General features: G+C 36.2%; 1 protein-coding gene across 2 annotated transcripts in view; it reads right to left on the bottom strand.

The window, feature by feature from the left end:
* The window catches only part of NFXL1 (nuclear transcription factor, X-box binding like 1), a 44985-nt gene that overhangs the window by 15581 nt on the left and 1843 nt on the right, over window positions 1-27561 (bottom strand). For both annotated transcript variants that reach the window (XM_084204911.1, XM_084204910.1), the window contains exons 3-18: window positions 27354-27463; window positions 25123-25256; window positions 23541-23719; window positions 23209-23370; window positions 23005-23105; window positions 21680-21794; window positions 21215-21339; window positions 20263-20385; window positions 18890-18980; window positions 15305-15425; window positions 14503-14659; window positions 13690-13781; window positions 13214-13235; window positions 7134-7274; window positions 4520-4686; window positions 3688-3757 (exon numbers count right to left, since the gene is read on the bottom strand). In XM_084204911.1, the coding sequence (XP_084061037.1) occupies window positions 3688-3757; window positions 4520-4686; window positions 7134-7274; window positions 13214-13235; window positions 13690-13781; window positions 14503-14659; window positions 15305-15425; window positions 18890-18980; window positions 20263-20385; window positions 21215-21339; window positions 21680-21794; window positions 23005-23105; window positions 23209-23370; window positions 23541-23719; window positions 25123-25256; window positions 27354-27463 (1910 nt within the window). The remainder of the gene's footprint in view (window positions 1-3687; window positions 3758-4519; window positions 4687-7133; window positions 7275-13213; window positions 13236-13689; window positions 13782-14502; window positions 14660-15304; window positions 15426-18889; window positions 18981-20262; window positions 20386-21214; window positions 21340-21679; window positions 21795-23004; window positions 23106-23208; window positions 23371-23540; window positions 23720-25122; window positions 25257-27353; window positions 27464-27561) is intronic.

Consider the following 27561-nt stretch of genomic DNA (forward strand, 5'->3'; position numbering starts at 1 on the left):
AAGGATTTTTTTTTTCTTGTTTTTAAGTGTCAGTGCTGAACTACTTGGTGCTCAAAGTGTGTGTCCCCTTTGGGGGGACAATGTACAAAATCTCTTGTCAATAGCTTCTGGACTAAAGCCCAAATTGGACAGACTTTATGTTTGATATGACAAGGCCATTAAAATAAGTGATTTAATTCTGGGGAAAAAAAAAAAAAAAAAAAAAAAATGTCCTACAAATATTTTTTCCATAGGCAGTGCATTTATGTCTTAACATTATACCTGATGATGACAAACTCAGTCAACACTTACGGAGGTTTAAGTGAACTCCAACAGAAAGCAGTAAACACAACTAGTTAATACAAATCTGATAATACAAAAAACAGCCTGGTACTAAAGAAAACAGCACTTTTGAGCACTGATCCCAAAAGCTATGTACAAAAGAGAATTTTATCACTTCCAAAGACAAAACTAAATTTTTCCAATCCACAAACATTTGCAGAATTAAATTTTATTTCCAGAATGTTTAATAGGTTCAATGCATTAAAAAACCCAAAAAGATTTATCATAATGGAGTCATGTATTTCACATCAAGACAAAAGCAAAGTGCACAGTAAAACTACAAAGTATGGCTATTTTGTCAAAAAATAGTAACTGCATGGAATAAAGTATTAAATACAGATTTACAAATACTAACAGGAAAACCCAGACAATGAAAAATGATGGACTTAAAATTTCTATGTAAGAATTGTCTCAAAGCATCTGCAAGCATGATCGTAAGAATTTAATCACCCTGATTAAGAAAAAAATAAAGCTATATTTCCTTTAACAGGATATCTTGTTACTACTACCAAACAAAATAATTAACTTTTTAATTAAAATATCTCTCATTTAACAGCTGTTGCAGCACTAAAGACACTGCTTCTCCCTAAAGCAGAAAGGAAACGTCAGCTGTACTATGCAATGCTGGAAGTTACTTTTTTAGTTATATACTGCCATAGCCAAAAGAAGAGCAGGGAACTTCTCAAATTTTTCAAGTTTCTGTAGCATTTTTGCAAAGGACCAGACAATATAATTGGTTTTTTTTATCCCCAAATGCACCACAGCAACCGTAAAACAAATGTGGTAACTGTCCTACCACTGTCTACTAATTTTGTCTACTGCCATTTCCATTAACCAAAAACATCTCAAAGTGACAACTGCAGTAAAATACTTCATTCTATTGAACCTAAGTTGCACTATGGTAAGCTAGAAGTGATAGTGCACACTGATTTATAGGAAACATCAACTTCACTGAGCTCTGTGAATGACTCGATGCCAGCTTCTGATATGGAATAACAAAATTCTCAAGAGACACTAATTTGAAATTTACTTGAGGCTTCCAGAACTACACACAAAAACACTTACAAACCAGTTTTGGGCAGACATTTTAGATCTGCAGTCTGTAAATGCTCTAAATTCACTAGTCATATACAACTTATCGCTGGCCAAGTTGTAAGTTCTTGTCTCACAAGACAAAAACTTAAAAACAACTGAGCTTGGCCTGTATTTGCTGGGGAGAGGTGGTAGTAGGAGTGGCAGGGTGGTGTCTACTAAAGCTGCCCCTTGAAATTGTGTTTATTGATGATTCCTTTAAAAGAGAACTATGAGTATAGTTTGTGTTATGATACAGGTATCTCGTTTCCTCAAAGCTGCAGAGATGTGTTTTGTTTATAAAACAGAGACAAAACATCCCTAGAACTGTTCAGAGAAATTGAACAGATTTTTTAGACAAAAAAATAGTAAAAACCCCATACAGTACCCATGTAGTTACCAAAGTAGAATCTGAAGAAAGTAGGAGGAAGTGTAACACAAAGATATGAACTACGTGAAGCAAGAAGGTACTAATAGCTAATTTCTGTATTTCAAGAAAGACAGTAAGTGCTAGAGCTAGCACACAGGAAAGGAAGAACATGCATTTTTCCATCATCAATTACAGTAAAACAATGCTCTGGACAGCAGAAGCTGGAAAAAAACCCTTATTTTCCAAAGCATTTATAGGAGCAATAATTTTAGAACTGCTTCATAAAACTAACATAAATTCTGTTGCTGTAGTCCTTATATCACATCCCACCAAACTAAGTAAAAAAGACATTATCTGTGGAACAGGGCAATTCTGAACTGCAAGCTGGAGTTTAGGACCACTGCTAGGTGGATTTTCAATCCCAGACTAAGTCTGGGGAATACATTCAGAAAAAATCACAAGAGTTATATTAATCAAAGATGAGCTACGAGAAACAAAAGATTCTTTGAAGAGACGCTGAAGTACAGAACATATAGTTCATGATAAGAGATTGTAAGCACTCTTAAAAATACAGAGAAGGAAGTCATGGAGCAAATAAAACCAAAGGAACAGAGAAATACATGAAAGGAAAAAATTAAGAGATAAATGGACAATTAAGTAATATCTCAAAGTGTTCTGCCACCAGGCAGTGAGTTTTCAGACATCCAGATGAGAAAATTGTGACAGAAACATTCATGTACAGAAAAAAAATCCACCAGATAGGCATATACAAGGGCAAAAAGCAGAAAACACAAGTATGTACAGAGCACAGCCTTCCTGTTGGGGTTAACCCAATCTTGTCTGAAAAGCAGAGGATCAGACACTGTTGGGAAAGCAGGAGAAATCTTGTAAATTTTTGTATTTAATCAAAATAATAAAAAAAAGTTTTCTAATAAAGACAAGGACTCAAATTTGAAATTTCTGACACTGGATGATAATGAAATTCCTACTTTTCCACTTTACACATTTTCTAACCCTCCAGTGGGAAATGGAGGGTTAGAAAATGTGTAAGAAGAAAGAGCTGTCACTCTCAGCACAACTAATGATAACTAAGGAACAAACATAAAATAGCAAGTAACAAAAGGGTTTCTGAAAGCACACAAGCAGCACACAATTGCAGCACTGGGAGGGACAAGGACAAAGTCCTTTGGCTCATCCCTCACATCCAGTTGTGGGTAACACTGTGGCAAGAGACATCCTGGAACACTTCTAAGCTGCTTCTGATGAAAATTCGGTAGCTTTGTAACTTAAACATAGTATTGAACAGGAATTTTCTTTACTGATGCTACTGGCTCATAGCCTAAGTATCATGTAGTAAGGATATTATTCTTCTCTTCTTCACAGCAAACCTTTAAATGCACCCAGATACAGCAGATACTAACTGGCTTGTCTTCTATTTTACACTACTTAACATATATTTCACTAATACACCAGGAAATTATTATCTCATCTCATTTATTAAGAAAAAAATCCCTTAGCCTCCAAATTACACAGACAGAGATTCTAAACCTGCACTTACATGAGAATAGCAAGCACAATTCTTACCATTTTTCCTAATCAAACAGCATCTTATCATTTATGAGATATAAATTGATGACCAGTTTTTAACCATGTAAGAGGACATACTCTTCCACATTAAACCTCATCTGTGTGTTTAAACATCCAAGCCATTAGTGCCTTGGAGACAAATCTCTGTTGCTTTAATACAACCCTCCAAGTTGGCAGGAATATATTAATAAATGTCCTTCAAGTACAGTTCACTAAACACCTTCACATCTATAATTTAACATATTCATTTAGACTATGCTTCTCTAGTTTGCTTGGCCTATATTCACAAACTGCCACATACCCAACAACTGAAGTATTTCTTTGGTAATATAGCTTACCTCTTTTGGACACTGATTTCTGCAGGAAATAAGAAGCTCCTTTTCTTTTACATCAGCACATGTTAGTTTTCTGTAAAAGGAAAGATGTATTTGTGTTTAAAAAAAAAACCCAAACAATTGAAAAACATCTGAAGTCAATGCAATTAGGGGTGTATTTTCACTATATTTCACTGTAAATAAAAGCAGACTCATTTGTCTACATCCTGTGTGACTAATATAAACTGCCCTGTTTTACAGACAAACCCACATAAATTTAGAGGACTTAACGTACTTTGAAGAAAATGAAGAAAAATATACTTGCATATGATTAATATTTTCAGAACAATCCCCAAGTTCCAACTTATATTTCGTGAAGTCTAGCTTAAAATCCATTCACACACACAAATTATTAAAAATGTGCACAAATTGAAAGACTAAGCAGTTTTTCAATTAAAACAGCTTGAAATTATAAGACATTAACTGCAAAGACAAAGATCTTTTCGACTAACTACATTCATTCTAATACTTGTATAAAATTCCTCTTCACATACTCTAAAAGAAGCACATACAGAAAAATTTTATGTAGATTACATTATATTTGCATAATTCAAAGGATTATCTATATTATAAAAACAATTTCTGTTCATGAGACTCCATTCATTTATAGTAATTTTAGCAGTAATACACAATAAAATACTTGCAAAATTTAAATAGGAAAAAAAAATATCTTAGAAATTATAATCAAGAGAAATTTTATAAATTGCCATAAGAGCAGCTCCCATCCCCACACATTTCAAATTACTTCCAGTTAATAGCATTCAAATGAAAAGCTGGGTTGTGTTCTGACACTTACAAGCATTCAATATACAGTACTGATAGTTTGCAGTGACACTTTATTTTAAGCATCTGGAGACATGATGGGCAATCACCAGGATGACAGGGCAGAACACATCGGTGAGGACAGCCAGCTGGCCGGGGCTTGGTGCACTCCTCTTCACACTGCGAACATTCTGGACCCGCCTAACAAAATTAAAACAAAGTACTAAAGAAGATGCCAAGTATTTGTTTTGTGGGGTGTCATTAATGACCTGTTACACAGAAGAAGGAGTTGGGGTGTTTTTGCTATGAGAATCAAGCTATTCAGTAAGATATTTCACAAGCAAGAGTAATTATTAAAATATGTTTTTTTAAGAAAAAAACAGAAATGCCACTGTTTGTCAGTCAAAGAGAATTCTGTTTTCTCTCCTGGGCATAAAAGAACCTCCTTAATATTAGGGTGTTGGAAAGTGACCATAACCCCTGTTAATTCTCTAAGGAAAACTGTTAGAAAAATAAGTCATTACATATTCAAAACCAACTTAAACCACTCACCATGTTCTTGTAATTCTTGAGTCATTACATACTACCCACTAATACAGGGGTGGAGGGATTGGTTTGCTTGATTTTAAGAAGCAAACTTTAAGTCATTCCATTTCCATACACATATGATATTCTGTATAATCTTCCAAAAAGGAATATTAACCTGGGAATATCCTAGGAACTGCCTAAGGTCTTGCTTCTACTCCACAGACTACAAAAGTTACCAGAGCTGTGATGTCACTCTCAATCCAGGTGATGCGATCACCAGCACAAGGTGATGAACAGCACAGTAAATAAAGCTTCATTTCTACTCAAATTCTTAACAACACTTCCAGAACCCCAGCCTGCGACCAAATAGACCCAGACAGATTGACATGACTTATCAACTGAACCTACACAACACAATATTTAAGGCCCACTATCACATTCAATGTTTAGTTTCCAAGAAGTCAGCCAAAGTAAAGCAAATTTATCCAGGAATGAAGCTACAAAAAGCTTCCCCAAAAGGACTTTTCAAACACCAGTGTTCTACTTTATGCTGTTCAAAATAACAGCATAAGAATTTTCAGGTTTTAACAGTTTTTCCCCGGTCCCCTTTCCTTCTCCTTCTATAGATGAATAATTTTTGCTGAAGTTTAAAAAGAAACCTTTGTACAATGATTGTTTACAAATCTTAACTCCCAAAAATTCAAATCTAAGAAAAACAACAGCAACTAAAACCATTTAGAAAACTGTCTTATAACATTTAACAGTAGGTAAAAGTAAACAGCTGGCCTTTCTGCAACATTTTTCTAACACAACATGCAGAACAAACTGAAATTCCAGACAGAAAAATCACTACTCAGACATATAAGGCAGAAATTTAATCAGCCCTGACTACATTTAGTCTACCAAAACAAGAGAACAAAAGCTCTAAAGGTCAACACCAACTTGAGTTCATAAGAATTGAAGAAAATTGAGACATTAGATTTACCCATGCTTTGCAGGTACACAGACTCCCATTCTTCTAGAATGTACTGCCTCGTTCAAAATGGAGCTAGGAATAGTCCTGACTCATTCACACTTTAATTGGCTTAACTGAAGCAGCAGGCAGGCAGCCTCTTATAGTCAGAACTGGGGATGCTTAGCTGTCACTCTCACTATTTCCTGATGTCACTCTGTTGCTGCAAGTTACTGCTCCACCAGTTGCACTAACAGCCCATACTTCTCACACAAAATTTCCACAATCATAGATTAATGTGTTAGCTACAATATAGAGTTATTAAATGACAACACCATCACTTCCAGGACATTATGCTATTTAAGTTAAATGTAAGCTAGTTAAAATACAACATTCCTGCTTTATACCCAAATAAATGCTGCTCTGTTTTCTAAATGGCCAGACTGCCCATGCTGCAACTTTTTCTAAAGTAATGCTTAAAAAAAACTTGAGAAGCTGTTTTCCTCCAAATCATGACTCTCCCAAACTATAAAACATATATATGTGGCTCTGACTGCTCATAACTTGAACAATTTTAAGTTTTATACTCTTGTTTCACATTATCTTCAGCAGTTAACACCTGCAACTTAACTGCATAAATGACATATTCATGTTTATTAATGTCTACTAGAAACTATCATCCCAGTACTTTGAAAAGTTTTCAGCAGTTCTGCAACATTTCCAGTGCTCTCCTAAAGGTGTCCCAGCCTCCTCAACTCATTTAAGATCTCCTCAGTAAATAGGTTCCCCAGCAGATTGCAAGTGCATTTGTGGACAGGGATTATGAGTAGCTCCCCTTGATCTTGACAGTTACAAATAGTAACTTCAGAAGAGACTTCTCTAGGGTGTTAAAGTTCTGATGAATTCAAAGTAATGTCATCCCAAAACAAAGTTAAAGAATTTGCAAAAAATGTAGTATTGTCTCAGATTGCTAGTCTAAGGAAATATAGATTAGCTAACTGTCACAGCATCAATGGGAACAGCACACATGCAAGTCTCCCAGTGGGATCCAGAATAGATCTTTACCTTCCAGCTGCAAATTCCTTATTTTCCAAGTAAAACTGAAGACAATTTCCATATAAAATACAAAAAATATACAAGAACAAAAGCAAGAAAGAAATTAACCTACCTTCTCTCCATCTGCACTACTGTTCGATTTAGTAACACGATGACATTCTTTCACACAGGTATGATTCTGACAATCAAGAAGCCGCCCACAAAATCTCTTACATGAGTAGGGATTTGCAGAGTGACATGGTAACGGACTAACCTAAAAGTTAAAAATAAGTAAATATATAGATATGCAGGTGGGATATATATAAAAACATTGCACATATGTACCATGTGAGAAAGATGTATTTACACACACAAAGACACAGGGTTATTACAGAGAAGCTTTGGTTCTCCTTTGAAAAAAAAAAACACCAGAGAAACTCTATTTGATTTTTTAAGCATCATTTGGGTTCATGTCCACATAACAATGCATTCATACAAATTTGTTTTACACTGTAACAGGAAAAAAGCACACTTCATTAAACTAGCTAACTTTTGCAGCATAGTTTCCCTTTCTTTTTGAGAGAACATTATGCGCTCAAATCTTTTAGCGTTATTTGCTCCGTCTTTCTCAATTGCACTCGTGTTCCATTAAAGATTCCTAGGGTGTTTTACTATTATTGCGAAAGACAGTAACAGTTTGCTTTCACAGGGCTAATTGTGTTATGGTCACCATAAATCAAAAATATTTTACAGTCTGAAAAACAGAAAACAAACTGGAAGCCAGAAATTCTAAAAAGCGAATACTGACTACATCAAATATAACTCCCGGGAGAGGTAAGGAGAAGCAGAAATAGCTCCATAACAGGACTAAGTTTTTAACATCTTATGTCACATTTGTACTTTCCAATTTGAGGTCAACACTCCAGTTAATAGAACTCTGCAGAAACCTTCAGAGCATCTACTTAAAAGCCATTACTCTTCACTGGTACTGAAACCAGTGTAAACTCCTAACTAGGTTACTTGCCTAAAGTTGAATAGTACAAGTCCCTCCATACAAAAGGATTAGAGGAAACTCGCTGTTGGCATTTTCCAACCATTATATAATACTCATACAAAAAAAATTAAGTTTTCTATGATGCTGTCAAAAAAATTCTTTTTTTTTCTTAATTTCATGTCATTTCTCAGAGAAAAACAAACTATTTGTGATGTTATTACACAAGAGGCTAATGTGACATAACTCACTTTGACTAAAGGGTGTGATTTTATGTTGCAACTGCGGTTGAACAAACTGCTTTGTAGGGTACCCATTCCTTTTCTCTCCTCAAACTCTACAGCCCTCACAGCCCTCTCCTACCACTTCGAACAAGTCCTACCACACATTCCTCTTTACAGAAAGATGATTCAAATAATCAAAATGGAAGAAAAGGAATCAAGAGAAAAACGTTTCTTGTCTTTTGCCAGTGGACTGGCCATACAAACAGGTGAACACAGGAACTGAAAAGAAAGAAGAGAGATGACCCCACAGGGCAGAATGAGGGACAGCCTCCCTTCAGCACTGTCCATGTTATCTCCCTCAATCACACAAATACAATTTAAATCCACTTGCCTATATAATTTTTCTGGGCTTCACTCAAAAAATACTACTCCACTACATCACTTCTAAATCCAGTTCATTCACAAGACTTCTGAACTCCCCTGATCATCCTGACTCACCAAGACTGAAGTGAAGTCTGCATGGCAGGCTGAACATCAAGCATGGCATACACAGGAGAAAATCTTGAGGCCATCACATCCAACCACTTTCACACCCCTGTGTCAGAGCAGAAGCTAATGCTGGCTAAAGCACTAATACAACAACCACACCTGGTTCCTACTGCCCCTTGCAAACATCCTGCTCTGTCCCTGATGGACGCTTCTGGCGACCAAAGGAGGAAAAGCCAACAAGCAGCAGGTCTGAAGCAGAGACTGGTACCCTACCCAGAATGCACTTACCAATTACCAAAGCTTTTAATGTTCCTAATCTCCCTCCCCAGAGCACAACATCCTTTCAGTAGCAATGTAAGTAGTCAAATGATGTTAAAGATAAAAGAATGGAAAAAAAGAAATGTGTTAATCATTACATTCCGCTCACTTCTCTACCTTTCCTTTCTCCCCTACTGCCACTCAGTTTTTTATGACTATGCTTCTGCAGTGGCTCAGACAGTGACAGCAGATCAGGGCAACAACAGCAATTAGCTCTAGCTGTTCCATAATGCTGGTGAGACTTGTTACCAGGAGTTAGTCTTCCACCAATAAGGACACAACCACTAGCTCCAGTTACAGCCAAGCACTTGGGCAGAAGTGGAGCATGCCTCCCAGTAGCATTGCTCAAGTACACAGATGAGAAGCACTGTTAAACAAAGGCAAGACTGGTGAAGCACACCAGTCAGCCAGGCAACAATGGCAGCTTTCAGAGGCCTGACTAGAGGAAACATTCCAGCCCTCTGGCTGCATCCAGCAGAGCTTCAGCACGATATGACAATCTCCTGGAATCAACTGACACCGTAGCCAAAAATTGAAAATTTTCAATTGATTTAAACCTACATTGGTTTTTTTTTTCTCCATTTCTCTGCTATAGATCTAAGTAATAAGTCCAGCTAAGTAAGTAAAGTTTTACTTCCTACAGTTGGAATGAGTTTCTGAAATGGTTAAATGAGGGCTGGAATTCTTAATAAAAAGACAAAGATCAAAATAGCCACAAACTCCAGGAGGCTGATGAGCTGAAGAATGAAGAAGGCAGATGAGAACCATAAGTATTTTATGAATGCTGAATGGGGGAAAAAAAAAGAAAAAGAAGGCAATATTTTCAGACTACAGGTCTTCTACAGGACAAGGAAAGAAAGGAAAGGAAAAAACACATGACAACTTTCAAAAGCTTTCTAGGATTTTGGGAAATCTCCCAAATGCATAAAAGCAATTAACAGATAAATCAATTAGAATATGAAAATAAAAATCAACATGGCAAGGAAATTCTGGAAACCTTTATAAGGGGTTTAGCCACAAAGAAGAATCTCATTAAGTTTCACATTAAATTTTACCTAGAGGTAGAGTAATGGTCTTCCTCCTATGAACAAATCAAACTAAAACCCACTTTGAATATTAAAACATACCATTAAATTCCTACCAAAAGGAAAAAAGAAACACCCAGGAAGAAAGAGAGTTCAATGATATATCAAGCCCAGCCTGATACAGGATATTTACAAGGAAGCAATACCAGAGCATTTTCTTTCCTCTAGAACATTTAATGAAATGTAGCAACTAGAAGAAAATCACACACAGCAGATAAATTGTTATCATAGTCAGTAAAGATTTCCTTCATTGTCATAATTTACCTTGCATCAGCTTTAATGTATGCTTCCCATAAAAAAGAGATTTAGAATAACTTCACTTTAAAATATTTTAAAACAGTAAATGTGTACTACTGCTATGAAATTCCAATGTATATAACAGTTAAAAGAACATCAAGATTTCTTTTTTGAGATGGCACCAACTGTTGATAGGTGATTTTTTCTGACACACAACCTGAAACAAAATTGAGAGCTACTTTTAAGAGCTTACAAATGGAAGAATAATGAGTTATTTATTTTTCTAAATATATGTAAAATTATTTAAGAGAAGGCTGTAGACTTCAGATAAAAAAAATGTTCTTTTAGCTTAAACATCACGTAGAATCATACCTCCACTAAGCACAGATTTTATCTAATTACATAATCTGAAAAGTAATTTTAAGTCTGTTCTTAAGTGATAAATTGCTTGTTCTAAATGCCAGAACATGTAAGAGCTCAAACTAAATCAACCCCTTAAAAATACTTCCTAAACTAAATACCAAAGAGAAAAAAATAGAAAAAACAAGCCCATACACAACCTTCCTAACAAAAAAACAACTCCAATATCTACACAAATTAAAATTACTGTCCAAATATTAAAAAATTAGACAGTAGATTTGTTTGTTATACAAGTCCTAAGGCATTTGCTTTTATTCTCTCTTCTACACGTTGTCAGCAGGCATCCTGATAAAACACAAGAAGACTTTACAGCTTGCTTCATTCCTAGTTTCTTTCTTTTTTATATCTCTTCCATTATAGGAGGTATAACAATAGTCCAACATAAGTAGTAGCATAGTACAGCAATAAGCACCTACTCACAGCAAAAGTATGCTCAAGAAAATTGCTACTACTTTTGTCACTTGTGAACAGTCCACATTTCCCAGTGAAAATCCCCTCAGGAGCTGGATCCTTCTACTGGAGGGAAGCACTCCTAAATACATATGTTTTCTCTTATTAACAAATTATTAAATTAATTTGAGCTGAGATTATTTGTCAGGAATAATGTGGCTGTAAAACAGTGAACAGACATTACATGGTTTTTTTTTCTTTCCAGAGATCTCAGAGCAACACAAAAATGAGCAATGAGCACAAAACCCACTGCAAATAAAATACACTTCTTATATACGTTAATGAATCATTCTTTTCCATAACTTCCACCAAAATCTGAAATAGGAGACAATTTCACTGGGGGAACTTCAGCAGGAAGGCAGCACCGCCCTCTGCGGGCTGACAGAAGTAACAGTTCATCTAGAGCACCATGTAGCATCAAAAATTCGAAATAATTAAAGTCAGCTGTAGATTCACAGGGATTTGTCCTTATTTCTTTGCAAATCCATATAGAAAACATGACCCAAAGCCACTGAATGATTTTGCCAAGACTAGTTCTCAACAGAAAATGATTTTTTTTAAATTATTCTGAAACAAGTAGTAATAAGTATGTAGTAACTGTTACTATTCTCTCTTTTAAGTGTACTGATACTGTCCTTCTGCTACGAGGAAGAATGAACTTCAGAGTCATGTACATCTGAACAGGACCAAATCCTTTTACATTGTCTAGATCACATTATAGACTGGGTCTATTGACCACAGCTTGCATTTTGTTTAACATAAATTCGTGTTTGGGAAGTTTGGGTGAGATTCGGTATGTCCTACCAAAAACCATGTCACTGACTCAATAAAAATCTGGCTGATACATATCTAAGTTTTACTGTAGAAAAACAAAGCAAAGCCCATCTGTTTCAGCAACAAACAGAGAAGCACTGTTGTTCTTTTCATCCACTTTCAGGACACATTTTCTTCAGCAACCATCAAGCTGCAAAATAGCTCTGTGGAAAAGCTGCACTCACAGCCTGGATGGGTTAGGAACGTGCTGCCCCAACAGGCTGCAGCTACATGGACACTGGCAACAACATTTGAAAATGTCACCAAAATATAATTGAGGCACCATTACAACACACATCAAGATATTATTAATAAAGGTCAAAGGGAAGAAAAAAAAATAGGTATCTTCAACATTTTTCTCTTTATTTAGTGTTTTCTACAATTTTTTACTTGCTTAAAATGATCCTACGTTTTTTGATAAGTTAGTCAGGTTTCAACAGTGAATTTATACCAGACATACCAGTAGACAAAGCCATAACAGCAAAATGTTTTTTTAAAATTAGTTTAGCAATCATCTTTTGAAATCAAGAAAAAATACTTCATCTTACATTTCATAACTTTTAGAAATTATTGTGAATAATGATGACAGCTATTTAAGCATCAATTAGATTCTCTTCTCATGTAAGCCAAAACAGACAGCAACTTCATCTAAAACTAGAGAAGGCTACACACCAGAAAGATAAGTTAGTTACTAACACTAAAGAAGTTTGTACTATACTGTCTGATTTCATCCATGTGTGCTTAGATCCAAGTCACATGAGAATTTTCCTGTATGACATTTTATTCCTACTCCTTTTAAAATATACACAGGAGTTCATAGAACTCAAGAGCGTGTGACAGAGAGAGAATATTAACTATAAAATGAGGGGAAAGAAGCATAAATATTTAATAAGATATCACCAAAAAACATTTAAACACAATTTAAACACCTGCAAGAAAACACAAGGAGCTACATAAATCATGAATTTTAAATTTCTGTCAATGAATTGCACAAAGTCAAATAGTTATACATTCTTCAGAAAGGCACTAAAATACCTTCTGACATGTAAGCTGTTGTGTTAAGGTACTTCATTGATTTAAAAATATGTATTAAAAATCTACTTTTTTTTAATGTCTTTTGTTTTGCAGACTTAGGAAGTAGAAAAACTGCCATATTTCACTTCACAGGGAAGTTTCCATGACTTACCTCATGCTGTCCAAAACACTCCCTATTAAAAAATAAAAAAATCAAGATTTAGAAAATGCATGTTTGTTTAGGGGACTTCAAACAGCAACAGTGCTTTTCACACAAAAATAAGTGCAATCTATTTTAAAAGTGCAAACTAAGAAAATCACCCATCTATTCAGCTCAATGCCTCCTCCTTTTCAACAACTGTTGGATTGCTGTGTTTTACAATGAAAATCTCAGAATTTGTTTCATTGTAAATTAATTATAGTTGTATATGAAATCAGTTACTTTTTAGAAAGTAATCTGCTTTTGTTCCAAATAGCATCTTCTTTTTCCTCTATTAATACATCATATTTTTCAGTTATTTCAGAGGTCTAGTCTGAAGAACAGTTGTTTTTTAAAAAAATATCCCTGGTAACTTCTTGGACACAAAATATCTTTCAATATAAAATCTCTATTTTTAATTTGCCTTTTTTTTAATTTTCAATACTTACACTGGTATAGGAACCTCACAGGGAGGGCATGGTAATGCAGTCTGAATGAAGGCTGGCTCAGCTGGCTGCTCCCAAGGCCCTGCAGACTGATGCTGAGAGTAAAAGACACCAGCTGAATACAAAACATAAATGGAACTACCTGCTTGACCATAAATAAATGTACAATCTAAAGCCTTTCCAATTCTAAAAAATTCACTTTCTAGTAACTAGCTTTTTACTAATGGAAATCTCCACATCCCATATAGACAAAAAAATTAGTTTTATACTTAGCCTGGTTAGGGATAGGAAAATTAAGTTCTGTGTCTCCTAGTGCTAAAAATTAAGCACCAAGCCAAATTAAAAAGACCAGTAAAACAGTTCTAACCAGTTAATAAAGGCAAATATTTAAATTATAAAGCTACTTCTATTACTATCATGCAGTGCATAACAAGCGTTATGTTAAAAACTGCCAATTTCTGACTTCTAACTTTTTGACTTCTAACTGCAAAATTTGATGGTTTTGTAAATACCAGACTTAATTTTTTTTCCCTTATGTTAAAAGCAATTGCTTAAAGCTGAAATTAAATGTTTTTAATTCAACTTCAACAAGAATCTTATCATTTTTTTGAGCAATTCAATTATGTATTACAAAATTACTTTGATTGCAACAAAGGAACTAGAACCACTTAGCATCATGCTGAGCAGTACATCTACCTCTGTGCTTGATTATGTGTTTACTCTGAACTCCAAAAACCTCAAAACAGAAGATTCAGGTCAAACTGATGCCCATTGCTCCAACCACAAATAATGTACCATTTTTCACTGTTTACTTACTAAGCCAGTTTGCTTCACAAGTGCTTCGTCGTGGCAGGAAGCAGGGCACAAATGGCCACACGTTAAGGTTTTCTGGCAGGGCTGGCGACACGGAGGGCACCGCCCAAAGTGACAATAGTGTTTCTCCTGGGTAGAATGGTGACAGGTAGGTGGCCGACTGAAGTAAAATCCAAGAATGAATCAATATGACAGCAAGAAATACAAAGTTACAGTCACTGGGCAAGTACCTTCAACATACAGAGAATTGAAATTAACAAGTTGTTGGTGTTTTTTGTAAATTAGTTTACTTCTCACCTTCAGCAGGTGGTTAACACTACAATAAAACTAGAGAGGAATTCTAAATAAAATTAAAAATCAAAGTTGGGTTTACATATTCAAACAGCTGTTTAAATCCTAATTCTACTCTGCACTACATAATCTTGCTACACCCCAGCAGAAAATACTCTTTTTCTTTTGCTAGCATAGTTTTCTAGATAAACTGCCTCACTGAGGTGCTTCAAAACATACCAGAGATGACTTGAAGAAATGAGCAGGACTACAGAGTTGGAAGAGCTTGGTGAGACAGAACCTCCCCTATGAAGCAGGCAAGCTGCTTATGAAACCTCAGTGTAAGAGAGGTATCTGATAGGACGCATTATTGCTAATCTCCATCTGCATGGTCAAGGATTCAGAAGACTGAGAAGTAATAACTGTAATCAGATAATGAACAATTTTTTGCTTTCAAGGTATATTTTACCACTTTCTTTAAGAACAGTTTAAACTCCACTTAACAACAGAAAACAGACCCACTTTCTATACTGACCTGCACAGCTGCTTGCATTTGGGAGGTTTGATGGTGCGCTCTCTGCCACAGGGCACTTTAATGACAGTTTTTCCACAACTGCATTTCACATCTACAGTCTCCGGACATGGATTACAACTACCTAAAAATAAACATATTAAAAATGTGCCAAGCAAGTCAGAAATAACCCCTCTATCACATTTTAAAAAGAAGCCCAGTTATTTGGATCACACAACATTTCAATGTTTTCATTTGTATTTCAGTCTTACATACCTATGAAGAAATGTCATCTTTCATCTAAATTCAAAAAGGGACACTGAAAAACTGGTACAATAAAGTTTTGCAGATTTAGCATGCTATTAATGTTCAGTCTATGTAAAGTGAATGCTTCCTTGAAAACGTCCTCCATCTCTATAAAGTTACTAATCTGATGCATTTTAAAAACCTGTATCTGTAAAAGATCTGTTTTAATTCATAACTCTCCCACACCATTTCTTCACCAAGTGCCAACTGCTAAGTTTTATTATTGAGCAATTTAACAGCAAGAATATGAATCTTCTAAAAAAATCAAAGACATGGGATTTTAGCTTACTAATCATGTTCCAATCTGAAGCTTTAAAGAAAGCAACTGAAGATATTTACAGCAAAAATTTTTAATCAATTCTGACTTGCTAGCAGGATCTGAAAAGCAGCATTTCAAGAAGCAGATGTCTCACTGGCAAAAGGCTGGTGAAGAGAAAAGGATGGAAGCACTACAGTCTTCATATTGCAAAGTAAGTTAAATAACAATATAGTGATCAGCATGCACAGAAACATAGAACCATTTGGGTTGGAAGAGATCTTAAAGATGGTCTAGACTCAATCCCTCTGCCATGGGCAGGGACACACTTCACTAGACCATACTGCTAAAAGCCCCACCCAACCTAGCCTCAAAACACTGCCAGGTATGGAGCATCCAAAAATCCTCTGGGCAACCTGCTCCAATGCCTCACCTCCCTCACAGTAAAAATCTCTTCCTAATATCTAATCTAAACATACTCTTTTTTCATCAAAAGAATTGTCCTGCCCCTTGTCCTGCCACTGCCTGTCCTTGTAAAAAGTCCCCCTCCATCTTTCTTGTAGGCCACCACAGGGACTGGAAGGCTGCCAATCTTCTCCAGTTACACAACCCCAATTCTCTCAACCTTTCCTCACAGGAGAGGTGCTCCATTACCTCCCACCATCTTGGTGGCCTTTCTCTGGACTCACTCCAGCAGGTCCATGTCCTTCCTGTGCTGGGACCCCAGAGCTGGATGCAGTGCTCCAGTGGGGTCTCACCAGAGCAGAGGGACAGAATCACCTCCCTCCCCTGCTGCCCACAGGGCTCTGGATGCAGCCCAGGACACGTTTGGCTTTCTGGGCTGGGAGTGCACGTGGCTGGATCATGTCCAGCCTCTCACAGTACCCCCAAGACCCTCTCAGCAGGGCTGCTCTGGATCTCTACATCCCTCAGCCTGCATTGATACCAGGGATTGCCCCAACCCTGGGGTGCAGCACCTTGCACCTGACTGGTAAACCTCATGAGATTCCCAAGGGCCCACTTCTCAAGCTTTTCCAGCTAGTTTGCAAAATAAACTGAAAGTCTAAAGCTATACTGCCCAGAGTGGCTAATATGTCTACAATTCACTTAAATATCCTATTAAGGAAGACAACTGACTACATTCTTCAAAATACAGAAAGGCAGACATCAGGGATTCAGAGAGCCTGAAGGTAAGGTGAGAGCACACAGTTCTCAAATCAAGCATTATAATGTACTACAGTATGAAGCAAAACATTTCTATTCCCTGGCAACACATTGTAAATTTCAGCAAGCACAATAAATATTTAAGAAAAGAAGCTAAGAAAAAAACCCAAACCACAAACAGAATAGATAAAGTCACCTTTTTTCAGGGACCCCTGCTAAAGGCCAAGTGTTTATCATCACCAACCTCTAAAAATTCTGAGATTTGGTGCCTTTTAAAGGACCCCATCTGGGAAGTTATTTTCTAGGAGGCAAATCTTTTTGATTTCCTTTAATATCAGTGGTCACTGCAATCTGACAGCTCATAGGAAAATTACCCTGACCTGGTATTACATACTAAAGATAAAATAATTAATCATAACTTTCAGTAGCTATTAAAATATTGGTATATAGGGAGAAACAAATGAATATAAATACTCCTACATTAAAATAATTGCCTTTATTAGGAATACTTTCAAAGATTTATGAAGATATTACAAACTGTACTAAACTGTATTTTGTTAAAACGGAGAATTTAGAAAAGAAAATCAATTTATCACGTGGTATCATTAGTGATTACCTTCATTATATGCAACTTTAGTTAGTAAATAGACAATTATGCTCTTTTGATAAGTTACTCATCAAATTGTATATATTTGTTATTTACATTCTCAAAGATCACATTTGTTTTCTTCCAGACTTTGCTTTATTGTTTCATATTAATCACTAGAAATCTTTGTCACTTTTAGCCAGCAGCATCAAATATAAACAATCATTCAGCATAAAAGCTTATCCTATAATACAGCATAAGCTCTTTAGATTTCCAATCAGAATTTTATTCTAGAATTTAGTTATCAACCAAACTAACATGGAAAAGCAATGTTACCAGTTTTCTTCTGACAGTACACAAAAAATTACATATTTCCAAGATTTTGGAGAGCTACAGGGGATGGAGAAAAAAGGAAAGGTAAAGAGAAAATGGGGCACAGTATACAGAGAAAAGCCAAACTCCTAGTTTGTGGTGACACATTTAATAGCAAGTTAACAGGTACAACTACCACATTTACCTATCCTCTCCTCCTAAGAGTCACTGCCTCAGAAGGAAGACTTGCTGAACAAGTTGTGATTTATTTCCTGAGTCATTGCAATTTATACTTCAGAATACTAAGGAAAATTACAGGGGCTACTTGGCTGCTGTTTCAGCAGGGCAGCAGCTTCTATGGGGAAAATTGCTGAGAGGGCAGACAATTTTCCAGTCATTCCAATTTAATCCCCTACCAAGCAAATGTCCAAGCAATCTGCAAGGTAATTTTGCACATTTCCAGCATATTTCTAACCAAGGTCACTAGATTCAGAAGCAAACTTTTTTGTTACCCTTCTTAGTCAGTAACAAGTTCTTATTCTCTTTCACCAGTAGGATACCGATATACATTCAAATTCCATCTTTTTTTTTTTTCATTTTAAGCCCACATGTTGCATTCTAGGATTTTTTAAAACCGTCCAGACTCAATCAGCCACAGTCATTTCTAGTATCCATTTGGACATTGTTATGCAGAATTATTGAGAAAATGAAGTCAAGCCATGGCTTTTGTACTACACAACTGGAAAGGAGACAAGCATTTTCAGAGGAAAAGTATTAAGCAAAATCACCAGGTAAAAACTCAAGTTGCCACTATATGTAAGTCCTTAAGTTCTAACCAGCACTTTCAAACACACTGCCCCCACAAAAAGCCCACATGCAACAAAGGAGAGAATTTATTAAGCACTAAACACAGTCATGCAGGCATTAAATTTGGCAAAAAATAAACAATATTCCATCACTACAGGGATTCTTCACCTGTTCTTACCTCTGTGGCAGCCTGAAGGGCATTTGTGATTTCTGCAGCCGAGAGTCCGCCCGCAGACTTGATCACAAGGTGGACAGTTTCCAGAACAGCACTATTAAAAAAAACCCCATAAAGTCTAATAACTGGAGGCAGAAATTGTTGGTGCACACTTTCCCTCTTCTACTATCTCATTTTTTCAATTTTTATTTTAAAAAAAGTCAGTGCAATTTAGTCAAATTTCCTCAAACTCATTCCAGAAAAAAGGCTACCTGTAAAGTGGTTTAAAAAAAATTCTTATTACAAAATAACAAGAAAACACACATTTGAATGCATCATTTCAACACATTAAAAAGGTAGAAGGCTTCAGAAAAAGCATAAAGTTCAAAATATTATAATATTTTAATCCCAAATAATTTCAGAAGATAGATCATCTGACACTTCACCTAATTATTCTGCAATTTCTTCCAGTTTTATGCTCTATTGCCCCCAGCACAAAAATGTTGCTAACCATTTTTTTATATACCTTTTACCTCTGTAGTAAAGGCAGATAACTTCAAGACCAGTTAACTATTTTCTATTCTTAAATAAATTAGTAACCTGAAAGAATCAAAACATTTCATAAAACCATCACATCAGTGGATGCCGCATCATGAGAGAACATCATCTTTTCTATTAACTTGGAAAGCACCCTCCTTCCAACAAGAAACATGTATTTTCCACCATGGAGGTGTCAACATTGCATTTACTTGTTTTGTAATCTTTTCACATCAAATAAATTTACTACAACAATAATATTCAAAAATACTTAAGGGTAAAACTGTCTTTTTTCTTGTGGTAAGTAGTCCAAAGTATTAATTCAAAAATAGGAGGCAACTTTCAGGCTCTCTTGAATGAATAAACTGAAAAGTACTTCTGATACTTTTGACTTCAAATAAGAAGAGAAACAAAACTCCAATTCCCAACCATCAGACAACTGCTGCTTGCACTGCTGTGTATGTGGGGTGGAATGCTGGGCTGTCAAAAATAGTGTGTCCCTGACAAAATTATAAGTGTTTCCCAGCTCTTCCTACAAAGTAGGGAAATAAATTGATTTAACTGCTGCAGAAAGCATAAAGCATCTGTGACTACTCAAGAATCTGACAGCAAAACTGCCTTCAGGAACTGTACAGTTGTCAAAAATCCACTCCTTGTTTATAAGGCCAGTGAGTGTTACTCGATGTCATCCTTTTCAGAGAATTCTGGTACACTGAAAACTAATTTCAGTGACATGGAAGAAAACTCATCTTGCTACATAGTAACATGAGGTGAAGCAATAAGTTGATGTGATTTCATTAGATTTTTTTTTACAAGTCAGCTAAACAATGCATTTGAGACAGATGATCTCTGGGCATTACCTTCCTGCGGCACTGGTGCTTCTGACAGTCCCGGATTTTAGTGCACTTGGTTTCACACAGGTATGGCTTATGGCACGGCATGCGCTTGGTGTGCTTCCCACAGCGACACTGCTTTTCAACCTCCTGGGCAGCAGGACAGGGGAAAAAAGGCAGGGTGTTGTCCATATAAGAGAAAAAATAAAAGGAAAATAAAATGTTCTACTACTATCTGTAAAGGAAAAGTTCAAGGAAAAGCAACAATATACTGCATACACAAGGCCAAAAGGCAAGTGTGTCCTGCAAGATGATAAGTGTAACCATAAAACAAATTCATACAAAAAAGTACCTCTCCTGCACATGAAAGTAGATTCCCCTAGCGTATACAGATAATTTAAGAAGCAGATGAGCAGGTTTATCTGACCTTCATCAAGGCTATCAAGTGATGATTACTATCACCTAGACTTTGTAGCCAAAGCTGGTTCAGGAAGAGACAGATGAGACCTGACAGAGCAATGGCTTTGTAGGCCAGACCACAGAAGCTCCAGAGATATCTAGAGCACAGTAAATTTCTTACTGCTAATTTTCTTACAAAGAAGAAAATAGTGTTATGTTATACCACCTTCTATCTCACTAATGAAGGAATATCATATAAAGACAAAGCCAAAAGGAAGCTAGAAAAGATGGGGAAAAAATCATCTTTTGGGGCATAATAATTAAAAAAAAATAAAATAAAACCAAGCTAAAGCAATACACTCATCCACAGGTGCAGCCTCAACTCAATACAGTGCTCAACTACTTACTCAGAGCTCTGTTGGGGTGGGAGGGGAATAATGAAAGAACACGTTGCTTCTCATAAACAAAGTGACAGATTTTGTGAAAGATATGATTTCATTTTCCTTAGGTGACTTGCACTGTTCCAGGCACATAGTTTAAGAGCCCAAACAAAATGTGAACCTGATAAAGTAAGACTAACCTGCCTGCATATTTCACAGGGACCCCGATGACAGCGCTGTGAACATTTATGGATGCCACATTCCAGAACTTTGTCACAACTATCGCCACAGGTGGGCACATCTTCTGTACAAGGCAATGTAAATTCTAGATGAAGAGAGAAAAGTACAAGTAAACATTTAGGGAACGAAAAAAAAACCAAAATATTTAGGAAAAAAATGCAATGTATAGTAAGTTCAAATGACTGTTGTCTTTTGTTTTTTTAAAAGCTTCCTTAGATTTACTTATCTATTCACATCAAAAATTAAACCACTGGTGCTAAATAAAGCTTTGAAAGCTATGCCAAAAAAGTTAATGTACTGTCATGGTTGACAGTAAGAACTTTTTATAAACCCTGCCCTGCAGAATTAGCCTAAACAACTGACTGTGAAAGACTGGAGGACTTTTTATTCAATTTATCATTGGAAAAAAAAAAAAACTAGCTTACTTGTTTTTCCACATGGACAGGACCTTTTCCCAGAACGAGGACAGTCTCCACAGGGACCAGCATGACAAACTTGTTCACATGTGTGATTGCCACATGGCAAACACTTCCCACACACCTGAGAAATTCAGAGAAATCAGTGAATGCAATGTAATAGAACTACATACCAAGCCAAAGCAAGACAAGGGTAAAAAGCAGAGTGAAAATGCTTCTGGATGGAATTTCACTTTTCCTGAATTTTCTTAATAAATGTTGTATTTGCTGAGTTCACTCAATAAAACTGATCATCCCTGCAGCAATCCTGCCTGGAAGGCCACAGTACAGTGAGGAGTTAGTGATTCACAAAACCTGAGTAGTTGCAGGTCTGCGCTGGGCTGCACATACAGCTCAGCTTTCAGGCCTGCATTGTGCTGCACATACACTTTGGCCACAGGATAAACTTATTGTAGCAGAAGAGATTGGAGGCAGCTCCCACTTGGTACCAGTGATTATGCTGTCTGCATGTCCTTGCCTTTATCTAAAAGCGCAGCAAGAAGTTCTCATATGAATACCCTTTCTGCTTGCCTGTAGATCGAAGATGCTTTCCTCTTGTAAGAAGATCCTACAATAACCTTCAACAACCAAAGTGGGGTCTGCACTGTATGCTGCACATCTATCATGGCCCATTCAATGCTGCACAGTTTGGCACCCCAGAGATCTAAAGGGACAAGCTAGTCTTTAGATTATACTCCTTTTCTCTACAGTGTCAGCTGGAATAAACTGTATTTTAACTGATACTTCACAGAGGCCAAGTACCTTCTTTACTGGGATCAGAATGGCCAAGTATCTCCTGGTAAGCCTCCCTTCCACCACTTAATTTTTTTAATTAGTTTTATTTTTTCCAGTCTGTCAATCCATAGCCTTGGTCTTAAGCACAGGCTGCAAATATACTTCAAAGAACTAATCACAAAGCTTCCATTCTGCTAGAGTCCTAAACTAAGCATGAAACTCTTGTCCGTTAAGCTGTGGTTTCATTCTTATTTTTGAAGGCAACAGCTAAAATTTCAACCTCAAGTACAAGAAAAAGAATATACAAAGTTAAATTCACTGCAAGAGTAACCCAAGAACAATTCCAAAACAGTAAAATTTTAACTATTACAAAAAATTAATGGAGCCACCAATTAAATCTCTTCTCAAACAATGCTGTTTATATTTTTGATTTGTACACTTTCAAAAGTTAATTTTTTTTTCTTACTGAATACGTTTTTCCAATCTTTAACACACCAAGTAATCAAATTTTATAAAGGTGAGAAATCTGTTTAAAAGGATATACCTTTGTGTGAACATACCTGATCACAATGCCACTGAGGGCTTGCACAAAGTCTCTCTGCTGTCTGTCTCCCACAGATACACCGCTGTTTACTGACACGTGGACAAGGCTGACAATCTCCTGTATGCAATTGCAAAGTGACACAGAGTAGGAATTGCAAAAGAATGACGTGTCTTAACAAAAGAAACAGCTACTGCTCTGCAATTTAAGAAAGGTTTTCTACCTGCATGACAGGGATTCTCACAAACATGCTGTCCACATAGCAATGTTCGTCCACACGGCAGGCGACAAGACCACTCCTTGGCACTGCACCGTCGGGGCACTGCTTTGGCTTTCTTACAGTGACAGGTTGTTGTGACCATCTTGGGGCAAGGTGGACACGGTCCTAATTACAGGAAAAACAGTATCTTGCTAATGACCATTCAGCAAATGCAGCCTTGACTACATCTCTTCTATTCTGATAATTAACTTAAATATACTTAAGAGATGTTAAGTTGAACTGTGTAGCAGGTACCTAAATACAGGTCACACAACCAAGAAACACAAAGGATTTACCTGGATGACAAAGCAGCAAACATTTATGACCACAGGAGGGTTTGAATTCCCTCTCACATATTTGACCACAGGAGTGAGGTACCAGCCATGGATCCACCGCTGGATTCTCCACTTTTCCACAGTAACAGTAATACCTACTGGGAGTTTCAGAGCGTTTGTATTCAAACCTACATTTTGGACTAAACAAAGGAAAAAGGAGTGAAAACAAAAACAACTTCTTAAAAAAATTTGAAAAAAAATGGCAGTTTTAACACTTTTGCTTTCCAAGACTGTTTCAGTGCTATCAATGAATTTTTTAAAACTACTATGATGAATAACAAACATATACAGTAACACAGAATACAGGTATTTCTATATGTAAGATTTTACAATACATTAATTAGAATGTCAAAGGAATTGCCTTGTTAATGCAATTTCTTTTCTCTAAGAATATATACAGACAAAAATAAGCACAGCAAAAATCAGAACAGTTTTTATGTCAAGCAATATCAAAACAATCTATGCAACAGTTAACCTACTTAAATAGAACCAATTAAAAAAAAAGGATTAAACACCAGGGGTTTACTAGTAGCAGTCTATTAGTCATGTAAAACAAAGTTTAGCAATGCTATTAAAACCAAGCATAATAATTTGAATTTTATCTGAAAAATTTTAGATTAAAGATGTACACCTTTATTGTTCACCCCTGATGTTGATAGAAATTTAAAAATTAATTCTTGCTAAAGGTAGATAGACACTAGAGGCCTGGAATTTATAAAGCGCCACAGGCCCAACAGAAGCCATGAACAAGGCAGGCAACACAAGGAGAAACAAAGCAATTCACATTGCTGTCTACACTGAGAAAAGACAACAGACAAGAAGGTTCCCCTCAGAGAAGAATAGAAAGACTTTGAAAGACCTATGCATTCATGTTTATCAAACAAAACATCAATTTGCCCCGATATATTACAGACCATTAACCATTTCTGTATAGTGACAGCATAGTTTTAGCATGTCCTTACATGTAAAATAAAATATCATTTGCCTAAAGAGGCATTATCAACTTGAGATACTGCCAGGCAACAACTGACACTTTATTTCCTAAACAAACCTGCTTGGAAATTTTATTCATGTAGCCCCATTATTACCTTCTTCTTTATACCATCTCAAGGAAAACTGTAAGACCTGACTTAATGCTTAGATTATAATGAGACAAAAAAAAAAAAAAAATCCTTACATCTTGCTATCTGACAATATTTTTTAAACTTACTTCATGGTGCCAACTTTAAAAGTTTAAAAATATGTAAAGCTATTCAGAAATAAATGTCAGAAGCTGAGACACATAACAGATAAGTTACCTTCTCAGAGGTTAAAACTAATTTGATGCAGCAAGGTTTTAGTATCACTGTGAAATTTTTCTGAATCATGTCAACAAAAACTTATATAATTTTAAAAAGGAAAGAAAAGTCAGCCTTCTGAACCAGTTTTTTTTGTTGTTGTTGTTGTGCACTTGGTGTACAAGTACCACTCCTTCTAAAGGAATACCAGTTTGCCTGGTTTACCCAACAGAAGTAACTTCGCAAATGTACCATGAGGAGCTCACCATGGCCAGGGATAGTCTTTCTTCCCAAAATCATCATCTGTCAGAGGAGAAGATACAAGGAAGAGGCTGTCCTTGGCCCACTTTTGGATACACACCAGATGAAATATACAAAAGCATCCACAACAGCTCCAGACCTAAAGAGCAGACATCAAGCATCAATTGCTTTAAAGGAGGTTTCTGTTTCCACTGATGAAGAGCCATAATATGTGAAGAAATATTTCCCTTTAAAAATGGTTTTCCAAAGATAGATTATACCCACTGTTAGATATATACAGACAGTTTTTCTGTTATAGATTCATACCTATAACCTTTTTTCCAACTCCCGTGGGAAGTTTTTGCGAAGGCTGAACAGAGCCTAAAATACTCAGATAATCAGAGAAATGTTGATTTAAACACTATTAGAGGTCATGTAGCACAAACTGATGCTCAAAGAAGGACTACTGCCAGCTTAGCTCTGTTCAGACAGTTTTGCCAAGCAAAGCTGGAAAGTCCTGAGGGATGGGGACTCCACAACCATTGTGAGCAAGGTACTCCAACTGTCATATTACCTTCCTAGAATCCAATCTGCACCTCCCAAGGCCCAGTTTATGCCACTCTCCCTTATTAAGCCACATGGCACCATAAAGATGACTTTGGCTTTACCCAAAACTATAACAATTTGGTAAGAAAAGTGCAGAAAAAAATTTAACTAATTTTTTTTAATAACTTAAGACAATGTTATGAAATAATACTGTGAAAATGCAGATATTTTCTCCAGTAACTTACAGAGGACAGTGCCAATGACTAAGTTTCTATAACTATGGTAACTAACTTCCCAAAATTAAAGCTAAGCAGGAGACATGATGTAAACAAACAGACTTGGCCAAAATTACGCAGATTCAAGATAATTAGCAAACTACTGAGTTATAAAAGAAGGCTTTCAAGTAACCAAATCATCTCCCTTCTGCTAAGATAAGATTAACTCTATCAAGAGCCACAGAAATATGAAGCTAAACATACTCATTGAGGTCTGAAAGAATATGGATTAAATATGTTAAGAATTCATACAAAATATATTGCATTTCTTTTTAGAAAGAAGTTACTGACTACAGTTTCATTGGGTACTTGTAGTCTGTGCATATCTGTCATAAAAAATGTAAATATTTCAGAAATTTCTGAAAAAAAAAATTTTTTCACTTAATTTTTTTTTTCATGTCAAACACACAGCTGATGCCTCAGGTTTTAGCTTTTATATTTTCCAGATTCTGTACTGCTTTAGTGTGGAGCTCTGAGCATCATATTAAGGGATGGTAAGCTCTCTTCACAGAGTAGCTTAGACAAAACAATTCTTTTTCTAGCTGGGGACCCAAGAACAACCAACCCAAATTTCAGGCCCAAGAGCACAAACAACAGTGGAATGAAGAGAGGAAAAACAAGGAGGATGGGACTTCATACCCTAAGGCTGGACAATTAACTGCAATATGCAAATGGACCAGAACTTATAAAAGTGAGAGACCTCATGACCGGTCGTCCCTTTTTTGTGACCATTTTGGGTCCATCTTGGGTGTAGCCCTGGCCAGGCTCTTGTACTGCCCAAGGTGTGTCCATTGAGGCCTTTTAATAAATACCTACTTTATTCCTTCAGCTCTGCCTACTCTCTGCTCCAGATCATCCTTCACAAGGCATCACAGTTATACATGTTTTTGGTTCATGTACCTCTAACAGAAAGAGGAAAAAACATTTGTCCTGAAATCTTTTCCATATAAAATGCACCTATATGAAATAGGACAAACTTCTCTGACACACACTCCTTTTTCCCCTAATCACTACTGAGAGCAGTGAAGTTTATCTTAGTTTCCCTGCTGTAAACCTAACAGTAATATCTCCTAATGTTCTAGTATTTCATGTTTTGCTTTGCTACTCCATAGCTTACTGAATACACAATTGCAAGCACTGGTATTCAAGCACTTATCTTCATCACCTGCTACTACCTAAAACTTAAAAATAGCTAATTTACACAATGAGAACAAACATATCACGAAAAAAAAAAAAAAAAGACACATTCTGATTACAAGTTACACATATAACCACTTAAGTCTTCCAGTGTTTCAAAATCCAAAGATGCCAAATTTGCATTTAGTACTTTTACCATTTTAAAGCTATGATCCCCAAGAATAACCTGAATAATATAATACAAGTTATTCAGACAGTAACATTTGTTTTGCTCTATAAGATTACTGTAAAGTACTTACAGCTTGGTTCCTTTTAACTGAAGCAATGCAGATGAGACATGTCATGGCCCCTGACTGAAAAGCCTCATTCATGTACTGTCTTGTACGTTCCAGCTCACTTGCATCTCCATCTTTAATGGATAAAGATTTTTAAAGCAATTAGTAACATTTGATCTGTTATTTTGTACATGTTCAAACTACTGCATAAGTATTTTTTCTCTGAATAAAG

The sequence above is a fragment of the Fringilla coelebs genome, assembly GCF_963513975.1.
Source record: "Fringilla coelebs genome assembly, chromosome: 4".
Classification (NCBI taxonomy): Eukaryota; Metazoa; Chordata; class Aves; order Passeriformes; family Fringillidae; genus Fringilla; species Fringilla coelebs.